General features: G+C 44.8%; 1 protein-coding gene across 6 annotated transcripts in view; it reads right to left on the bottom strand.

Moving 5' to 3' along the window:
- The window catches only part of FRMD4A (FERM domain containing 4A), a 362,397-nt gene that overhangs the window by 76,759 nt on the left and 264,663 nt on the right, over positions 1–20,975 (bottom strand). For all 6 annotated transcript variants that reach the window (XM_017740376.1, XM_017740375.1, XM_017740377.1 and 3 more), the window contains 2 exons: positions 14,659–14,751; positions 1,889–1,973 (listed from right to left, as the gene is read on the bottom strand). In XM_017740376.1, coding sequence (XP_017595865.1) covers positions 1,889–1,973; positions 14,659–14,751 — 178 coding nt within the window. The remainder of the gene's footprint in view (positions 1–1,888; positions 1,974–14,658; positions 14,752–20,975) is intronic.

The following is a 20,975-nucleotide window of genomic DNA, read 5'->3' as shown; positions in this document are numbered from 1 at the left end:
ACACTTTGCACCCAACTTTCAAATTCAGTGCCTTTTTTAATGGCACAGCATGGCTTACAGTGGCTGGATTTTGGATAGAGACACAGCTTGAATGTGCAAAGTAATGGTTTCAGGAAAGGTCAGACTAAAATAGACCAACCTAGGGACTTTGTTTTCTTTTGTTCCTCTCTTCTTATTATTAAGCTTTCTCCAGAAAAAGAACAACAGTGTAAGCTTTTCCTGGCAGTACTTCAAAAAGGAACTTTCCCCAGAAACCAAAACGTGATGCTCACTAAGTTTGCTGCTGGAGAGGGCTGACTAAGCACATCTAATTGCAGCCTTGCCGGAGAGCAAAGCACTGCACAGTTCAGCTCAGCAGCCCTGCCTCGTTCCTCGGCACTGAAAGAAAAAAAGGAATTTTCTGGCTTCTGGCCTGCATTTTAGAAGATACAAAGTTAGTCCCTGCATTTTAGGACATACAGATGTCAAGTGATGCTACAGATTTGGTGTAATCTACTTGGTTTAGCAGGTCACAAATGTGCTGAGGGCTGTGGGATGGTGGAACAATTGCTCCCTGACTACATCTGTCTTTTCCTACCACTTCCTCTCTGGCAGATGGAGGTGAGTCACAGGAATGGCCTCTGCCAGCACAGAGGGAGGTAGGAGGGATCCTCCCAGGGAATCCCAGCTGCTGACAAACCTCTCCCAGTCCCAGACATCCAGCCCACCTGGCCGAGTCTGCACATTGCCAATCTCCACCTCAGTGTGGTCTGGGGCTGGTTGATTTTCTGGATCTTTCCATGAACAGCTGGCTTGTGGCATGAGAGGGATCAGATTCATGGCTCTGCTGTGGGCATTCCTCCAAGCTGAGGCTGTGCCAGGATGCCTTTATCTCTGGCACAGAGAGTACCTTGCAAGGAGCTGCTCTGAGCTGCAGTGCCAGGGACAGCAGCCTGGTCTTTCAGGAGTGTACCCGGGAGGGCAATTTCTCATACAAAAACATTTCTCAGTGCATGGCTTGTTCCTGTACAAGGTGATCTTTGGTGCATATCCACAGATACCTTTACCCCACTCGCACATAAACCCATTCCCACAAACCTGAGGTCACTTGGCTTGTTCAGCCTGGAGAAGAGGCTAAGGGGAGACCTCATGGTGATCTGCAACATCCTCCGGAGGGGAAATGGAGGGGCAGGCACTGAACTCTTCTCTGGTGAACAGTGACATGCCGGGGGAATGACATGAAACTGACACAGGGACGGTTTAGGTAGGATATCAGGAGAAGTTTCTTCACCCGCAGGGTGGTTGGACACTGGAACAGCTCCCCAGGGAAGTGCTCACAGCACTGAGCCCGACAGAGTTCAATATGCGTTTGGACAACACTCTCAGGCACATGGTGGGATTCTCGGGGTTTATGTGTGCAGAGCCAAGAGCTGGACTCGACGATCCTTGCGGGTCCCTTCCAACTGAGGACATTCCATCTTTCCCACTCTCTCCCCTCACACACACCGCTCCCCCGTTCCCGAAGATGGCGCCCGCGCCACACTGCCGCCCTCTGCGGGCGGGAAACCCTCACGACAGCCACTCGGCCCAGAGCGCGTTTTTAGCCCAAAAACCGGACACTTCCTTCTAAATACAAGCCCGTTTATAATTTTAGCAGTGCAGATTGCCTCCTGCCAGCCACAAGAGTTACTTCCAGGGCTGTTTTACCTCAGAACCACTCTCTGACAGGAAAGCTGCTGCCAAGTGTGGGGGCAGCTGGAGACAGAGGAGTGCAGGAATGTGAGAGGAGGAAGAGGAGAAGGTTGTATCTGGAAGTCCAGGTGTGACCAGTGTAAATTTTGGGGCAGGAAATGCAGATCCAGGTGTCTCAGCCCACTCCGGTGCCACCCAGACCTCTCTAAGTCCTCACCTTGTAGATGCAGGACTTGGCGTTCAAGAAAAACAGCTCGATGGTGGCATTGTCCTTCAGATAGGAGATGCTTTCAATGTAGAACCTGAAAGGGAAAGAAAGAGGGGTTAGACACAAGAGGGAACTAGGACAAAACATGGAAATGCACTTACTAAATGAAAAATGTGGTCAATGGAGTCATGATGAGTGTACTAAAAATGAACTTTCTTCGCTTATAGCAGACTGAGGTGGTGAAGGAGGCTCGTGCACACTCCAGGACATGATCAGTCACCACCACCCCACCCATACCAAAGGAACTGGATCATCAAGTGGGTGATTTAGGTTCTAAATAATCCTTTGTTTTGTTTTTAGACTTAAAATAAACCTTTATCCTGTTTTCTTGTAAGCTTCACCTTTGATCGCCATCACATTTTCACCATCAGCCTTTCTTCATCACTCCTTTACCCATCACAACCATTTCTGGGCTGTTAACCTCCATCTTGTAAAATATTCATCTACAGAAATGCATTTCTGGCTCCCTTCCCTGTGCCCTTCAGCTCTGCATAAAGCAAATTTTATAAAGGGTTCTTTACATATTATATCTATGGTCTCACAGTAAGACAGTAGTTACTAACCTTGCACAGTTTACCAGTACCATGAATAACAATGCTAGGGATGACAGGGAATGATCATGATATAATTTTTTTGAGCTGAAGTGACTTCTAGGAACTCAGGAGAAAGCTCAAACCCTCCGTGTCAGAAAAACCCACTCATTTGCATTGGCTGATTGCCCCAAATATTTGCAATTATGTTGAAAGCCCATGATATGTATGAATTTATTCAGTACTCCATGTCCTGCCTGCTCTGAAGGTCTGATGTTTTGGCAATGAACTCTGCAAGAGCTTTATGAGAATTGCCTCCTGCCCTTAATTCTGTCCTGTGATCTTTTTCGTGAAAAAATGCTCAGGATGCTGTCAGTGTTAATGACTGATAATTCCATACAGGTATGTTGTGTGTTCCTGTAGTAACACAGAAAGCCTAGATGATAAAGGTGAATTTTGCATTTACTTAGTGTTTTAGGTAAGGAAAAATAAATAGATCTCTCTGCTGATGCTGTTTTGTAGTGATCTTTAAGTTGCAGTGCAGTGACAGCAATGTTCCTTACATAAATTCCAGTGCTATCGTACCTTGTCAGAAGCAATTAGAATAGGGAAGGTGCCAGGCAAATGATGTCTGCATCAGGGACTTTTAAAAACCGAATTCCTTAGAAATCTGGGTTGACATGTGGGGTCCAGTTACAGAGAAACCCCACTCCCTGACCCTGCTGTCTGGGACCCTCCTGAGGTTTCGCACAAGTACGGAAGGGATTGTCCACACCCAGCTATTTGCAGAGTCCAGGGCCTTAAATGTAACCTTCTTAGGGGCAAAGGTCGAAGCTTTGTAGTGCTCCTAAGTGTCTTCTGAAGGCTCTTCAAAACATTTTATTTCTTGACAGACAGAACCAACTCCCTGCTTACTAGAGTAAGAGAAACATTTTGTTCATCTGCTGAAGGGCTCCTATCTCTATTACCCTTCCTTCTACCCCTTCAGAAGAGAAATAAAAATAAAACCTGAATAAAATAAAATTTTAAAAAACCCAAGAAAACACCAACAACCAATCAAACCCTCAAAACCCCAAAACATTTGAATGTAGTGATGATGAAGCACAAAAAGATTAAACTTTTTCTTATTTTTTTCTGGTTTTCAGTGTTTCACCTCTTGTTCTCAAAATGGCCTCCTTTTTTTTTTTTTCCTTCTCCTTTTTTAAAATAAAAATATACTTGGCTTTAGGAATGTGAAAATGATGCATTAAAAGATCTTCTTACTAGATCTGCTCTCTGAGTGAAGCTGGCTTCCCATCTGCTGAATTCATGGAGAATAATGGTAATTTTACACATTCTGTGGTTCTTGAACAACCTTCTCTTCTTATCACTACTACCAATGGTCTCCAAGTTATGATGGTAGGTTTTCTTATTCCAAGGTCAGAAGAAAACAGGAACATTTTTTTCCATTTTGAATCCCAGTGGAGGTTAGCCAAAAAGCTTTTTGTTTCACCAGATCAAACGAGACTGTTCTCATCATCACTAGAGGGCAATATTGCATTTCTTAAGGCTACAGGGAGCTTTCCCAAGGCTTTCCGCATGGACATAGATCGTTTTCTGTACAAAATTAAGTCTCTGGGAGCACAGAGCCTGAACATGGTACTTCATCTCACAAAGAAAACCCAATTCTCAAATTATCTCCTCAGCGGAGAGTGAGCTGGGGAGCTACTGGGTCTCACACATGCACCCAGACAAATGTGAAACGTGCACCAGGAGATTGGTGCTACTTAAAAGAAAACAGACTTGCAAAGGGAACTCTTGTGGGATTTTCTGTGTAGCAAGCTCAGAAAACCTGACCTGGAGTAGACTACCCTGAATTCACAGTTGGTGCTGTAACAACAAAAAGGGAAGGGAAAGACCTTTTTTTTTTGCACTGATGACAAATTTCTGTCAAATCTCCTGTTTCCATCTTTTACAAGCACAGTGAAGGAAACCACACTTCACAATGACACCCGTCAATGACTAAGGAGGCAGGCAGGGGCATCCAGCTGCTAAGGCAATGAACCAAGCACAAAAATCTGGGTTAAGTTCCCAACTCAGACACAGGTTTCCTTTGTGACCTTCATAAAATCATTTAGCTGCTTGGGCTGTTGTGCCGTGCTTAGAAAATACCCTTCCCTCCTCTGCCTCCCTCTGTCTGTTTTGCCTGTTAAGCTTAGAAGCCTTTCAAGGTGTGTTTCGAGATCATCAGTTTTGAGAGGCAGTTCTCAGATTTCTGTTGAGGACTCCTCAGAGAGCAGCATTCCTCATGTGGTGTGAAGCTGATGTGTCCAGGATATAATGGATAGGTTGGACAGAGAAACAGGCAATGTGTCCAAGAACTCTGCTCCACTACCTGCATCTTTTGCAATACACTCAGCAAATAGTTTTGCCTCCAGCAGCTCCTACAAGAGGTTCCTTGATAGCCAGCAACTGTGCCTGTGAGAAATTAGCTGTCTACAGGAAGGGAGAACACCCCATGAGACTTGGTGAGTGTAAAAACCAAAGGAATAATTTTAGAGAAAATTTAAAAGATCAGCCAATGTTCATCTATTTCTGCATTCCTCCTGCCTCCCCACCCCCAGTAACTTGTAATTCATCAAATACATTTTCTAAGCATTAATTAAATAGACCAGTGAATATTATGCTGGGTAATGAACACAAAGTGCCTATCTTGGCTGCTCCCTCTCAGCAGCAGAGAAAAAATAACGAGTACTGCAGAAGGTGTCTTGGAAGACTTCAGAAGCTGCTGCCTCAAACGTTTAATGCTTTTTAGCTGTGAGGACATGTCTCATACTGATCAGATTGCTCTCTATTAAGTGTTGGTTAAGTGACAACATTCTCTGAGACAGCTCAGCCCCCTCATGCTGTGATGAATGGCAATTCCCATCATAACCAGCCAAGCACGGGCTCACAGTGGTGCTTGTGGAAACTCCTGATTGTTGGGTGAGGGGAAACTGGTACTAGCACAATTTTTCCCTTGCATTATATACAGGCCCACTCACCTCCGACTCATGGCTCAGAGAAATGCCCAACTGGGTCTTGGACTCACCAGTTTGATTAATGGTTTGTCAGGAGATGGAGAATCCCTGACTGCTGCTGCTGGTCTCATCTGTGAACCCAAGTGTGTGTGTGCAGATGGGCAAATTTAGCAGTGTTGGGAAGGTGTTTGAACACTAGTATTCTATCCTTGCAGTGGGAACAGAAGAACTCAGGACTGCCAAGCACCTGAGCTGGTGGGGTGCTTGTATGAACAGTGAGAGAAAAAATGAGCAGCACTCCTGATCTCCATACACCAAAAGAAACTGTCGAATACAAAATGTTTAGCATTGCCTCTCACACTCAGCCCTAGACATATCCTGTCAGCCTGAACTCGGCCATCTATCACCTAGCAGGGACCAGGCTCTCAGCAGCTGAGTTGCTGACTGGGCAGATAGACTGTCACAGCATTTGAGAGCACAAGTCCATGTGTTTACTTCCAAGCAGAACCTGCCAAACGGTAAAAATATTTCACTGTGGTCTTCAACACAATGGTAGTTCAAAACATGACCACAGCAAATGGATGTCTTGTCTACTTCAGGTGTCTGTCTTTCCTGGGGCAGTGATATCATCCTCCTTCTTGTGAAGTTTGAGGCTGGTGGGAGCCACCTAGTCCACAAGACTTCTATCTGCATCTTTCCCAGCTGGGTAACTCTGATCTGGTTGGGATGCAGGACAGAGCTGTCAGCAGAGTGCAGTGACCCTGTCGATGGACTACCCCTTATTTTGTTATTACAAAGCAATGGGTAAAGGAGAACACCCCTTTTCTGCCTCATCCATCCTGGGGTCTGGCTCATTATCCCTCACTATGTCATTCAGAACCTCAGAGGATAATTTGAAAAATATGAGGCCATTTGCTAACTGGCAAAAGAAAAATCGCATGCGTCGGTATAATGGATTTAAATGCAGATGTCATTATGTCCAGTGTCTCATGCTAAATGAGTATTCCGAGTGGCACAGGCTTCACAGCTCCTTTTATGTTCCAGCCCTGTTTGCTAATAGTCACGGGTGCACACTTTTATTTGCTGACACTTAAAAGCAGACAATGCTCATGCTAAATAGCTGGCCTGTTAAGTGATCAGTGAGGAATGAAAATCAGCTAAAAAAGCTCCATTTACCGCCCCTTCTGCATTCATCTTGCTTTGGATTCCATGTCTTGTCCCCTGTGTCTGTGCTGTGCCCACCTTCTCCAGCACCTGGGATCGGTATGCAGGGGACAGGAGGCAGCAAGAGAGATGTGTGTCAACTTTTACCTCATTGCAAGGGAAGCCGTAAAACTGGAGGTGAATTTGATTCCAGAAATACAGGGAATTGCAGCTAACAAAATAAAAAGCTGTGGATATTATTTAACCCAAGCCTGTGCCCTCTCTCTTTCTCACCAGCTGCGCTACACTATGAAGTTGCCTGCATCGTTACCTACTGTCAATCCATTTTTCCCAGTGTTTCTAAGATCTTGGCCTATTGAATCCCTGGAAAACCATGTGCTTTGGGGATATTTGCTCATTCCTACACCTCATCTTCTCCATGTACAAAACACTTAGGGGTCTGCTTCGGAATATATAGAGACCAACTCTCTTCATCTCTTCCAGGCTGTATATCCTGGGAGTCTTTGCAAGCTACAAAGTGCTCCAGTATCAATGTAGAGAAGGGGAGGAATCAATGTGGTAGAGAAGGTACATTCCTCCCTCATATTTGGTTACAGCATCAAGCAAAGGCACTGACCTGAGTATAGTGAGTCCTCTGCCCCCTCCCCACATGGGGAACCTGGCCAGCCCAAGCTATAAAAGGAGCAACCCAGCTCAACATAGTCTGTAAATTGCTCCACCACTGCAATGTCCCCTGGAGCTTAGCTTGGCTTGCAAAAGAAGTGCATCTTTGTACAAAAAGATGTGTCAATTTTTGTACAAAAGCTGTTGCAGCTCCTCTTGGCTTGGAGTGATGTGATTATCTGTTCCAAGTTTGATGTGAGAGCAGTGACCATATCGCAGCAGCACACTGCCTTCCTCCTCTTTTCCCTCAGTCAACAGGGGAATTTGCCCCTCAATCTCCTGAGCATCAGCACAGCCCTTTCCTGCTCTTTGGTCATTGCCAAGAGTCACATCTTGGCTAGTGGAGGTAACTCTCTGGGTGCACTGTATTACATAACATCATCTCTCAGAACATCGTTTATATAAGGATTTTGGACCATTTTAGGACTAGAAATCCCTCCAGTTGTTCCATGTGCTGTCAGCAGCACATGAAGGTATGATTTGTGTGTCAAAGCTGGCATGAGGATCACTTACTCACTGACTCAGCCTTTGATCAATGCCACGATGATGGGACCCCTCATAGTGCACCTTCCTGTTGCTGCACTGATGGCAGCACATTACACCCACTGGTGTAAGGTGCGAACACACACATTGCAGTGAAAACAATGTCTGCATGACTTTGACCCAGTCAGAGAATCCGTGTGTAGGCACTGACACAGCTATTGCATCTTGATCCAAATTAGGTACAAATCCTACACTGACAGCATCCATCATTTCTTCATGGTACCTATCATGCAGTCTAAGCACTTCCCAAAATTAGACAAGACAATGCTGCCAACATCAACACATTCAAAATGTGGCCCAAACCAACAAATTTTCAGAATGCCACTTTTTCTGCCCCCTTGGGTGGCTGAATGGAGAGGAAAAACAACTTAGCCCCTTCTCTCAACACAGCTCACTTATACAAATATATTCCTAGTTAAGCAGAAAACAGAAATGATGTTATGGGACTCAAGAGCCAGACTGCTATTAAGATGTGTGTGTAATGGATAGCTTAGCTCAGAGCTGTGTGCTAAGTAGCAGAGCCCCATTAGTTCCCTTCCTCAAGCAAAGGTCGGTTTTCACACAAGTAAATCTTCTGACTGGACAGAAGTTTCTCATATCTCTAAAGAGACTCTGAGGAGCACAGCCTCCCCACAGGCAATTTATTACACCTTCCCCCGGCTGAACAGAGCAGGGGGCCACCCTGGGAAGGCTGCAATAAATTGTCTGCAGGGAGCCTTGTCTTCCAGCACAAACAAGGTCTGAGCGGCTGTATTTATACACTGCGGCTGGCTGGGAGGTGGGGGTTTGCAGGGCTGCCGGCTTTTGGGATCTTCCTGCTTAGCATACACACAGCTGGTGCACACCAACCAGCAAAAAACATGCTGTGCAAAGAGATCTGGGCTATGGCACAGACTTTATAGACAGAGCAGCTTACAGGAGCCCCTGAAAGCAGCTTGGTTGGACTGGGTTGATTATGTGGGTTTAATATTCTGGTTTTTTGCTATTGTTTCTACAGCATCCCACAGCAGTGCATGGAGACATAGAGCTATAATGTAAGCAGGAGATGGCTCTTTGTCTCCCCTAATATGCAGCACGAATTCCCTGGTACAGGGAGTTTCTGGCTCAGTACTGGTACTGGCAGTGGGTGAGGGAGACAGCGCAGCTGGAAGGAGATCTGGGAAGAGACAGCTAGCCATGAGAATGTCGATGGAGCATCCCAAGGTGCTGAAACATCTCAGGGTGGTTCCCTGAGCTCTCCTGGGATGATCAAGCTCCATGGCAAACTGGGGTCGGGTGCTGCCCTGCTTGCAGTGCAGAGGGATCTGCACAGGACCAAGGAAGAGGAGAGGAGCAGTTAGGAGAAGAGTTAGCGTCTCCTGGGTGCTAACAGGTGTAACAAAGCTTGGGTGAGAGCAAATTCTACCACTTCTCTCCCTCTCCCTGACTGCAAATTTGATGTATTTAATAATCTGTTTGTGCATTTCCCCCAGTCCCTGTAAACCCCAGTCTCACACCATGGGGCAGAAAGAGGGCTGTCTTCTCCTTCTCCCTTCTCAGAGGGGAGAGACAGGAGCTGGTGATTTCCTCATTCCCTGCCTGGACCAAAGCGTTGGAACATCACGTACCCTCCTCTGGTGGGGAAAGCTGTGAATGGAGAAACACAGCCCATTTTGTGCCAGACAAAAAATTGCTCAGGTTAATTTCATGTGGTTCTATTCAGTTCTTCCTGGCATGGCAGGCTTCTGTCATCACAACCCCTAATCTGATTTCTTGGAGAGAAGCCATGCTGAGTAGCTGTGAGTGGCATACACAGCCATGGTGTGCTGGGATTGCCACGTGAGTCAGTTGGGGAAGTTGGGAGCAGGATGCTCTGAATCTGCACCTCATAAGTGTCTCTGGCCCATGTGTGAGGCAGCAATGCATTTCAGTAACAAGTTCTAAGGTCCATCTAGCCCTATGAAGAATCACTGTCTCCCTTCCAGGGTCAATTGTTTTCAAATGGTGTCTGGCTTCTTTCACTGTTAGCATTACCTGTATTAATGGAATACAGGTTTAAAGATGGCTATAAAGAAGGGCTGAAGGACTAAAATAGCAGAAGGCCTCATTAACAGCTGAAATCTGGTCCAATTCCATTTAAGTAGCCAAGTGAAACCTTGTAGATAGGAAATGCTTCATCAACCCTTGCTGTACCAACCTGCTTGAAATAATAATTTTAAATTGACAGATTGCCCTTGATGGGACAGAGGGATGCATCAGGTGGAAATGTCTGCATCTGAGCAGGGGTCTGAGGTCAGAGAAGAGACACAGGTATTTTAGTGTGCAACTTGTTGAATTCCAAAGCACTCATCTCAAATAAGTCAGATGAATTGTCCCTGAAAGGTGCCTATTTCTTTCCAGTGGCTATACAGGGAGACTGCACTAATTAGCCATGATATAGTGCTGTCTGCCAGGTAAAGACCTCAGCTCTGGTGTGGTGAATCTCATCTCAGACTGCCCACCTGGCCCAGATCTGGACGACCACCAGTGCACACAGAGCTACTTTCCTTCAGGTTAAGGGGAGAAAAGACACCCATGAGCTTTGCACTCTGTGTTTCAGTGCCAGTCTCTTATTTAGGGCCACTTTGTTCTGTAGTAACTGTGGTAACCTGGCAAAATGTCTGGCCTCAATATTGAGAGTCCTGAGCCCCCACAGCTCCCATGCTGACTTCAGCCTAGCCAGTATGTATGAACACATGCCAGATGTTGCTGAACACAGGCATTCCTTTGTGGGAATACTGCCAGCCCATAGATACAAACTCTGCCCCACAGTGTATTTGAATATTGAGGATTTATTTCACATTTTGTTCCATGCCTTTCTGAAAGAAAAGCCTTTCCATATGAGACATAGTCTGATTTAGTGTGACGACTTCTGCAGTGAGTTGTCACTGTTTAGCTGGTAGAGTTACCCTGAGAACAAATATATTCATTCCTGGGAAAAGATCCACCAGTGGAGTGAATTTTATTTGCTAAGCTTGTTCATATAAATTAACAGCATGACAAACATACAGAAGATAAAGAGATCAGACCCATGCTGGTGGTTCCTTTGCTAAGGATTGCTAATCTCACACGGCCATTGTTTGAGGATGAGAACTCACCGCAGAGCCTGGCCAACTTTGCTTTCCATGAATAAACAGTGTGTCTGTGCTCTGGTTCTCTCTCACCTCAAAGCTTTATACAAAAGGAGTAACTTTGCCTTCCTTCTGTTTGTATGAGTCCAAGCAAAATGCTTCTTTCCCTGCCAAAAGGTTGTACCTGTATCTGAACCCCTGCAATCTGTTTACCTCCTCTGCTGCCCAGGTCTCCATACTGTACTTAGGTTCCTGCACTTTACCCCAAAGCTTGTGGTGGGAGGTACATTTTCTCTGTTCTCTTCTGGCCTCAAAACACCTCTGTAAAATCAGCTAATCAGGCAATCCCTCCTTTCTTCATCCCTATCCTTTGCTTCTTCTGGACTTCAGTGGTGACTCTCATCTGACTTGTAAACCCTTTAAGGCAGGGAATTAGTTTCACCACCAACCAACCAACCAGGGCTATAGAAAGCCATCCAGGGAAGCTAATTCTAAGATGAGAATTAATATCACTCTCATTCTGTTGCTAGATGTGCCTCCTCCCCTGCAAGACACACAACACTCCCTCTCACTTTCATGTGTGGCTTTAGAGCTATGTAAACAGATATTAGCAGTCTTATAAAATAATATTGCACAATAGCCATGGGGCAGTTCACAGCTGCCCAAGAGTTCTGATTGTTTCCTAGATTCCTATGTTGTTCTCAGTGGAAATCTGCCATTGAAGCACTAGATGACAACCTGAAGACAGGCAGGCTTTAGTAGCTGTGTAAATGTGCAATGGAAGAAGCAATTTCTTACAAACCAATGCCAAAAACATCCTTCTAAAATCCTCCTCCTTTGACACAGTGCTGTGAAATTTTTGGTCTTTGATAACAGAAGAGAGTAAAGACACTGGAGATCAGTGTTCAACAATGTCAAACCCCAAGGAAAGGTGTGTCAAAAGACAAAGCTTCAACAGTGCTGCAGAGATTTTAAAAAAGGGAGGAGAATTTCACACTGCTAAGCTTGTGAAACTTCCTATTTTCGGCACGGTTCTTTCAAGAAGCCTTTCTTAAGAAGGCAGGCTTCCCTTTAAATGTACTTTTAGAGCAGGTTAAAATCTGTGGCATCTTTGGTGGGCATGCTGCCTTTCAACATTGCTGCAGGAACGTTGAGGGTAAAAACCATTTGATGGTCACATTAAAGGTGAAAATGTTTTCACTGTAGGTTCTCCGCTTCACAAACTACCCTTTACTTTTCTTGCCTGAGGCTTCATCTCTTCGGTAGTTATGCAGTGTGACTGAATTGTACATTTACTTTGGCTAGAGGGAAAAACCCCACACAATTACTAAATCCCGATGCAGTAAACAGAGTTCTGTGTCGTGAGCATCTGGCACATCCAGTCACTTGTATTACTTGTATCTCCCCAGTTAGGACCCCCAGCATCAAACTAAGCTTTGTCAGCTGCAATGGGAGAGGTAATGCAAGAAGGTACCTGCAACCGCAGGCAAGCCTTTACCAGTGATACAGTAGGTGTTATGGGCACCCAGTCCCTTAAAAATTAACACATTTGTGATTAGGTATGGTACAGCACTAATTATCTCTGCTTTCTGCCTGGTGGCAGCAGGGGAGAGGGAGCATTCTGTTTGTAGTATGTTTATGAATGGCTCTGCAAGCTGCTGCACACCCCCAGATTATGAAAATAAACCCCTGTCTATGGGTGGGTCTTTTTATGACCTTTCCTTCAGCCCTTGCTTTAGTTCCCAAGCCAGCACTGAAACCACTGGGTAACAGATATGTGGGGCTTTCCAACTTCAGCCATCTGACTGGAGCTGGTGTCTTCAATCGCTTTCTGCTCAGATCGGATTTAAGGATGGACATGGGAACTCCTTATGTGCTGGGAAACTTTTTCTACTTCTGCCAGCATCTGACACCCACAAGGGAAATAAGCACTAGAAAAGGCATGGTAAGTTAATGCCTGTTCCTAACTCTTGAGGCATCTGCCTCCCAGTCCAATCCAAATCCTAACTCAGTGTGACAATCCACTCACTACTGCCACCAATAGGAGTATAAGCCCAGAGTCAGTCTGGTTTTCACATACGCAGATACTGAATGCTGAGTTTTTCCCTACGGATTACGATTCCAGAACAGGAGGGGTCACTCATTCACTAACTGTTATATGGATCTGTATCCTAGGATGTCTCTTGGCTAGGATCCTGCTAGAATGACTGGTCTCCACTGTGCTGCCAACTTTTATAAAGCAATACAGATGGCAATATTTATGCTTGTTGAGTGGTCTTTGAAATGAATATGAGAGTGGCTCAGTAGCACTGGCTTTCACACATCTTACAGTTCCACTCCTAAGCCCGGCACTTAGCTCTTGCTCACTCAGAGCTTTTCCTGCTTTCCATGGAATCCCTGTCTTAGCACAGACTCCTCAGTTTGGTACCTGGACAAGATATTTGGTAACTGACTCACCGTGTTCTTAATGAGCATCAACAGCTCTAAGCACAGGTGGATCTGGACCTCACATGCTGGAGATGCTCAGCTCAAGATCTACCCTTACAGTTTGAAGCACCCAAAGTGTTGACTAAATTCTTCTCTTGGGAGATATCAGACTAATTCTGGACTCACAGGGCTTTGTGCAGTCTTGATGTGTCGTAAGATATATACATCATTAAATATGGGGACATAACAGAACAAAGAATCTCTTCTCATAAAAAGTCTGCCTTGTAATGGAAGTTAAAAGAATGACAACCACTGTGCGGAGTAAAAAAAGCTTCTCAGGGGAAGAAACTCAAAAGTAGGTCTTCATTTTTTGTGGATACTATGGAATGAATGAGAGTGATGTCAGATGTAATATAACACTGGCGTAGAAAGCCTAACAGAAAAAGACACAGTTATGCTGCACTGGCTTGATCTAGACATGAGCTATCCATTAAAAGTAAGTCAAAACCCTCAACTTAATTTTGTACATATGCCATCCCAGCCCCTGGCCTCTCTCTGGGCATTTCAAAGCTGCAGGAGCAAATTTGTCTTCTCAGAAAATATCTCCCTTGGAGGCAAAGGCACTGTATGCACAAGAGCACTGGCAGCTTCCAGCAGCTTCCAAACACTAACAGTTCCTTGTAAAAATCCCAGATGAAGTTTGGAGGTCCCGAACTGCTATAATCTTCATTAAAATTTTTATAGTCCGGTCCAGCCATGTAGAAACCAACTGGCTGCCATAAAATGCCATCATTTGCTGTTTGTGGGTAATTCACTGTAGCACTGAGTTCAGAAGGTGAATACGACAGAGCTGTACAGGGATTAATTTGGTCCCTGACAGAATGCACACTGTGGGCACAATCTAGAGGAAACTGATGGCTCACCAGTGAGGAAGCGAGTGTTTTCCCTGCAGGCTGCTGGCTCAAGTGGGTTATCTTGGCAGAAAGAGGGCTTTGTTCTGCCACCCTACCCAGCTTGGACTTTCCAGCTCAAAGTCCACAAGTAGAAGTGTAAATACGTAACATCTGATCTCGCCCTCATACAACATTTCCCTGTGGACAACTGTGGGTGTTGGTGTGGCTACTACTTGTTTACACTTGTGTGAGAAGAGTTTGCAAAGCCAAAGACCTCAAAAGAAACCTCTGTAGAAGTGTTTGTTTGCCCACAGGTGTTTCTGAGAAACCGACAGCCTCACTTTCTGGCCTCCAGGAAACAGGCTGTCCATAGCTGTATCCCATGGGAAGGGTTTGCCATCAGGCACTTACCTGACACAAAAGTACAGAACAACTGGTCCTGACTTTTTGGGGAAGTCATGTTCCAGCACCCGGCGGTCCAGCTGAAGCCAGTTCAAGTGTCCCCTGGCAAGAGAAGAGACAGTTTAGAGCCTGGCACCAAAGAGGTTTCTCACTCCTCACAGCAATGAGGTCTGACGTGTTACAAAATGTGAACCAAAATGTGTGCTATTTGCCCTGGACTATTGCATGATATTTGGAAAACACACAATAAATGTTTGAGGAGCAGAGGCGATATCATCCTGGCAGTGTTTCAGTCTGGGAATCGAACTGCTAAAGTTCAATCTGTCAGGGTGAAAGCTGGCAGCACTGAGCAATCAGGACAGCCCAAAATGTTATAAGCTTCACCTTTTTATTACAGGCCCCTGGAGCAGTTGTATCATTAAAAGTCTGTCAAGATTTTCATTAGAAATCCTTATGGTTAAGAGTTTCCATGATGCCTACAGTATATCACTCAAGGCTAAACCTGACTCTACAGCCTCAGACAGTTTATTTACCACCCACATGCCTGCAATAGCCTCTCTATGTTTGCCCAGCCCTCGTTTTTCCTTCTTCAGAGAGCTCTTGAAAAACAGCTGCTCCATGAAGCGTTCCAGCTCCAATTACCACATGCTGCTTTTCTTTTGCCTAGATGGTACCTGTCACTGTTATTTTCTCCTATAATTTATCCATTCACGCCTTGCTGCTGGAAGCTTTCCTGGGCAGAAGTTCTGTTCTTTGTCACATTCCCCGCATTGTACAGCACTGTATGTGCATGAGAGGTACTGTATAAATACCATTATTTGCATTACAGGGGCATCTTGATGCCTTTTCCTGGTCTTAAAATCAAGAGTCAAACACGGTTGGAAGGGAAAAAGGGATTTTACCTTGGTACTTATTTTAAGGATCCTTAGGTGCATATGTCCAGGTCGAATGCACTGAAATGCACGCCACAGTGCACATCCCCAAAAGATCTGGTATAACATTATAGGTCTTACTAATTAGCATATCTATCAAAAATTCCCCAATGAGAGGCTTGAATAAACCCCCCTCCCCAAGGAACCTTCCCCTGGATGGTTCTATCTTAGTTTACAGAATGTGCTCTGGAGAGGACCTTGGGGTCTGGGGCACACTAACCTCTACCTACAAAGCTTCTAAAATGTTTGGTCTCCTGGCTGAACAAACAAGTCCAAGAATGTAGGCAAAAAGCACTAAGAATACAGAAGTTGTAAAAAGGTATAACAGGGGTGTAAAAGAAAAGGCAAAAATTCATGATGGCATCATCTCGCTCCCCAGCTGAGATAAAGGCCCTGTTAAATTAGGCATTGTGGAAATACCTAGGGTGACATTCAGGCCCCACTGAAGCTGGCCAGAATTTTGCCATTGCCTTCAGTGATGCTAGGGTTGCATGCTGTGAGCTCTTGGCTGTTGATTTCAGTCTGACCAGATTTCACCCAGAGGGAGGGGCAGCCCTTGCCTTCAGTACTCTGCTGTCTAGACAAGCAAGGGGAAAGAGAATTGAAACGATTTGGGGGAGAATCTTGCAGCAAATAAAGCAGGAAATGGAACTCAGAGGTCCTGAGCTTTATTCCAGTGCCTATTCACCAGCTCATTCTAATCCTCAAGAATAATTCTTCATTCCACTGAAAATGAAAAAAAGGCAAAAAAAAAGAGCCTGCTTTAAAAAAAAAACATTAAATAACTTCTAGAATTGCCACAAGCCTTAGCAATGTACCCTGTGTACAGCAAACACACTAAGCTTTCACAAGGGTTTGCATGTGCATGAGCTTTGGGCAACTGAGAAGCCCCTTCGGAACGTAAGCAATGACATCCCTGTAGCAATTTAACTGGATTTACAGCTCCCCCACTCCATGTTTCCTAGAAAAATAAATAAAAGGGAAAGTAGCACTTTCAGGAAGCTTTGGATTGCCTGGGTTCAATGGGAATTTCTGTACATGGAGGTGCAGAAGAGGATGGGCAGCTCAGGGACCTTCCTGCCCAGGCAGCTCTGGGCTGCCCTGGAGACCTGATGGAACATTGTGTATGCTCACCTGAGCACAGCAAGCTGCTTTGAACCAAGGGATTCAAAATTACTGGTGAGCTCCACTCATCACTCTCATGGGTTCGGGATCAGAACATTTAGAAAGAAACTCTCCTCGAATTTTGCCATATAGAAGTCAGGAATTCAGTTTAAGCAGCCTTTGCATCTGTTTAGCATTACTTAGAAGTACTAAGTCTCAGCTAGGTACAAGTGAAACATGTGGAGTCAGGGACTTTTCAGACTCATCCTGGACATCTTTTGGTGTACAAAAGGATCAAAGCCTATTTTATCCCCTGCTCTAGACACCCATGTTTCTCTCCAAGACATTTTAGCTTTCAGACAGTTTTTTCTCTAGAAAAAGTTTTTAAATAATTTTTTTCTCTGTTTTTTACACTTGAGGTAAAGGGCAGCCTATACTCTGTAGTAGGGGCACAGACTTGCTGTCAGTGTGACTACTGGAAAGGGGTGATATAATGCAGATTTTCAAGCCAAACTAGTCACTTCTCATGTCTCCATTACAGTACAGGGGCTGACGGCAAGTCTGCCCAGCCTTGGACAGTGCCGGGATCAGGGTGAGGATGGCCTTGTTAACTTGTCTGGATGTAGGGACTAACTGGTCTTGCTCTGGGCAGGATGCAGAGCCGGGCATGCAGCACAGTGAAGGGGGGTTTCCTTCCATCATTTCTGCTGCTGGCATGCTAGTATGGGACCCCTGCATGATTTCCTGTTGTTCAGCACAGATGTGTAGTTTGACAAGTTTTGGTTTTGAAAAGGCAGATGCTCCAGGCTGTCAGATAATAATTCCCATTGATAGATTCTCAGCCTGAGCACCAAAAAAATTAGAGGGATCTACATCTCCTGCTGCATCTCCCATCTTGAAATCTAATTTTACGTATTCTTTTTGTCATGAAGTGCTTTTATGTTTCTTTTAATAGGCCTCAGGAAGGCTGAAATTAACTGTAAAGGCACAGTTATACATGGGATTGAAACAAGCCGTGCTCACCCATTCCTAGCCAAAGTACAACCTGAGCATTTACCACGTAGGCCATGGTGCAAAATGCTGTCAGAGCAAGGAAAAGCCACACTAAACCTGACATCCTATGCAGAACCTGTCCAGTTTCATTTGTATCACCAATGCAGCAGCCACCAGCAGCTGATGGTGTTACACAGCAGTTCCCACCGAGGGCGAGTTGTTGACAATGGACTTACTGTCTACCTCTGTGTTTATTCAAGAGCAATGTCTGGGTTTGCCTAACATGCACAAGAAAGGGTTGAGAAGCCATGGTGCACAGCACAAAAAATCACTTCAAGGTATTTCTTATTTTGAAAATACTTGCTCTTTTCATTTTTGTTTCATTTTAACAGGAGAAACTGGTTGGTATAATCATATATATACATATGCATACCAGTTCCACATTTATGTTGCACACGTACACGGTTCTGAGTACTGGATAACACATTTAATTGCTGCTGAGTTTTTAGGTTGAAGAGTTTCATTAGTCTCATCTGCATGGAGCTTAAATCCAAAGCTCCTTGAGAGGAGGAAGGTCACTTAAATCCCTGCCAGGAGCTAACTGCTCACTGTACTCAATTACTACTTACAGTCTTTCATCGCTGAGGGCTTCTGCACTGCAGATTGTCACCTAACTCCTTGTTTTCAAGCGTGCATGTGCGGCATGTAGAGAGCAGCAGCAGTGAGCAATCACTGGTATCTGCCTGTGAATATGGACTATCAGGGAGCCAAACCCTGATGCCATTGCACCACAAAACACTTTGCTCTGGAATCTGTCTTCCTGTTGTCAGCAGAACTATTCATGGAGCACAATCCCATGTAAGACAGGAAAAAGTATGGGCATATAACCCTAGGCATGTAGTAATCCTGACAGTTTCATGGACCAATTTAGGCAGCTTGCACTGGGATCCCATTCATACATGCCCGTGTCTAGCTGGATTTCCTTCATGGTTCAGTTTAGAGACACAAAGTAGCTTTTGTTTCATTATCACCATCTATTTGTTCATTCAGATATTTCTATCAGCGTATTCACAAATACTGGTGCAAACAGTTTTGGGGGACCTATAGGGAGGTTGACTATAGGAAGCCAGATAATTTTCCTCTGTTGGTTGTACTCATGTTGGCAGTTAAACTGGTGTGTCAATAACAACCACATAATCACTTTTAGGAAAAGAAACCGGGTCCATTTAGGATACAGACTGAATATGGATTTTGGTGCCCAGGGTCCATTTTGTCGATTGTGTGCAGTAGTTCTGTTTTCTTTTATAAGTAAAGGGTGGCATATCAATGAGTACTTTGCCTCCAGGTGGTTCCATTTATACAGTTTTACTGCTTAGTGCCCAGTTTTCTGAAAAGTGGATCCACATTGATTTGTGTTATAAAGGTATTTGGACCAATAAATCAACTCACACCCTTTCAGTGTCAGACTCATTTTGAATTGAATGGACATTGAGAAAGACCAGTTCACATAATAGGAACCATATAAACTATTTATATTTCCATCAATTGCAACAGAAACAAAAAGCCCTTTAAGCTCACAGATTTTCTCAATTACTTTTGAAGGGGCTGAGAAGCTCATGGAGACGCAAAAGTTTAACTTTACAAATTTTGCAACACAGTGGACTTGGTGATAAAGGAACTGGTCTAGTGCCAGAGCAGGACGTTATTCTGAGAGCTGCACCCTCCATTGGACCAGCTGTTCAACCCGGATGTGGGACACCTGCTCCCTCACTTTGGCTCTGCCACATGGCTGGACAGTGGAAATAGGCTTGCCCCCATTCCCAGGGATGAGAGGGTATTCCAGGGAAGGGTGGTACCCTGTACTGTGGGGAGCTGTGGGATGCAAAAGTTGGTAGCTCTCAATGGAGCAGGTGACTCTGATCTAAGGACAAGTAAGGGATGTAGAAACCCTGTCCATGGCCCAGATGGGGAGTCTGCAGTAACCCTGGCCACCTGGTCTCAGTGAATGCTGGAGGAGCTGATACCAAGGGAAAGGGTGGTTAGTGGCAATTCATAACCAGCTGAACTAAAACCCAAGCCCTTTCCCCATCCCTTTTCACTTTTAATCAAGCAGGATATTGCTCTTCTGGCTTCCTGTGAAGCTTGGCCCCTTGTGCTGCACAGGGACACCCTTTTGACCTGTGCTCTCCTGCAGTTAATGGCTCACGCTATAAAATGTTCCTATGATCATTAAAATAGGAGGCGTTATTCTCCCCTCCATAATGGTCTGACAATCTAATTTTAGTCACGCTGAATGCAGTAATGACCCTATATTATTACAAGAAACTATTAAGTTGCCAACGGAAAGGTTGTTCCTATTGATTTTCTTCTAAGGTTGTCATGATAGAGCACAACTAATGAATGGAAATCCCCAGTCCAAATAATTTCTAAGTAAATTACTCTCATAGAGCTTGTACTCTTAAATAGAAGAATTGATTTAATACTTTAGCGGCTTTTCTTCTCTCTAAACTTGCAATTTAGGCAACCTCAAACTACATTTATGAACCAGGCATGTTCTGTTTTAGCTGGTTATGAGTCCCCTTCAAGTAAAGCACATAGAAACTCAGTGGAGAGTGAAGAGAAGGAAGTCCCTGAAGGCCTGTCACAGAATTAAAGGGTTTCTTTTTGCATTCCTGGTCTGTATTAGCTAAAGGTCTGTGTTACGTGCCCTGTAAATGCACATTAAAAGACTGTTTTTACTACTTTTTGAAGAAAAGGGATTTTTCAAACTTCCATTTCACACTGCAGGTTAAGATCCGTGGTATAGACAGCCCTGTTTATTTTCTGAAGTTGACTCGGGACATCTATTCCAAGACTCTGTCCCAAGGCCCCAAGTATATTCTTTTGCTGTGTTCAGTCAAATAAAACGTTTGCTGTTCGTGCCAACTCTATTCAAAGCATTTTACAACTGAAGAGGAAATACTTTTTCAAGGTTATTTTCACAGCATTGAAGAAGCCTCAGTGCAAATGATACAATCACTGTGGGACAGCAGAAGGGCTGCAGACCAGCTTCAGACCAGCTAGGACTTCCTGCTTGTTTCTGGGCTGCATTTCCTTCATTTAATGAGGGTGACCCCAAATCTTTCATCTGGGCTGGCTGAGCATCTCCTGAAAAGCACCCTGCTCCATCTACAGGCCTGAAGGTGACCCAGTGAGTGGATGCCATCACCTAACCCTTTGAGTCCTGCCTGGACAGTGCACATCCATCTGCACCCACCATGTATCTCCAAGCTCTGAGCTCTGCCTTGACAACCTCTG

The sequence above is a fragment of the Corvus brachyrhynchos genome, unplaced genomic scaffold (genome assembly GCF_000691975.1).
Source record: "Corvus brachyrhynchos isolate BGI_N302 unplaced genomic scaffold, ASM69197v1 scaffold307, whole genome shotgun sequence".
NCBI classification, from domain to species: Eukaryota; Metazoa; Chordata; class Aves; order Passeriformes; family Corvidae; genus Corvus; species Corvus brachyrhynchos.
The sequence above is the reverse complement of the archived record's forward strand: the minus strand, read 5'-3'. Positions and strand labels throughout refer to the sequence as shown.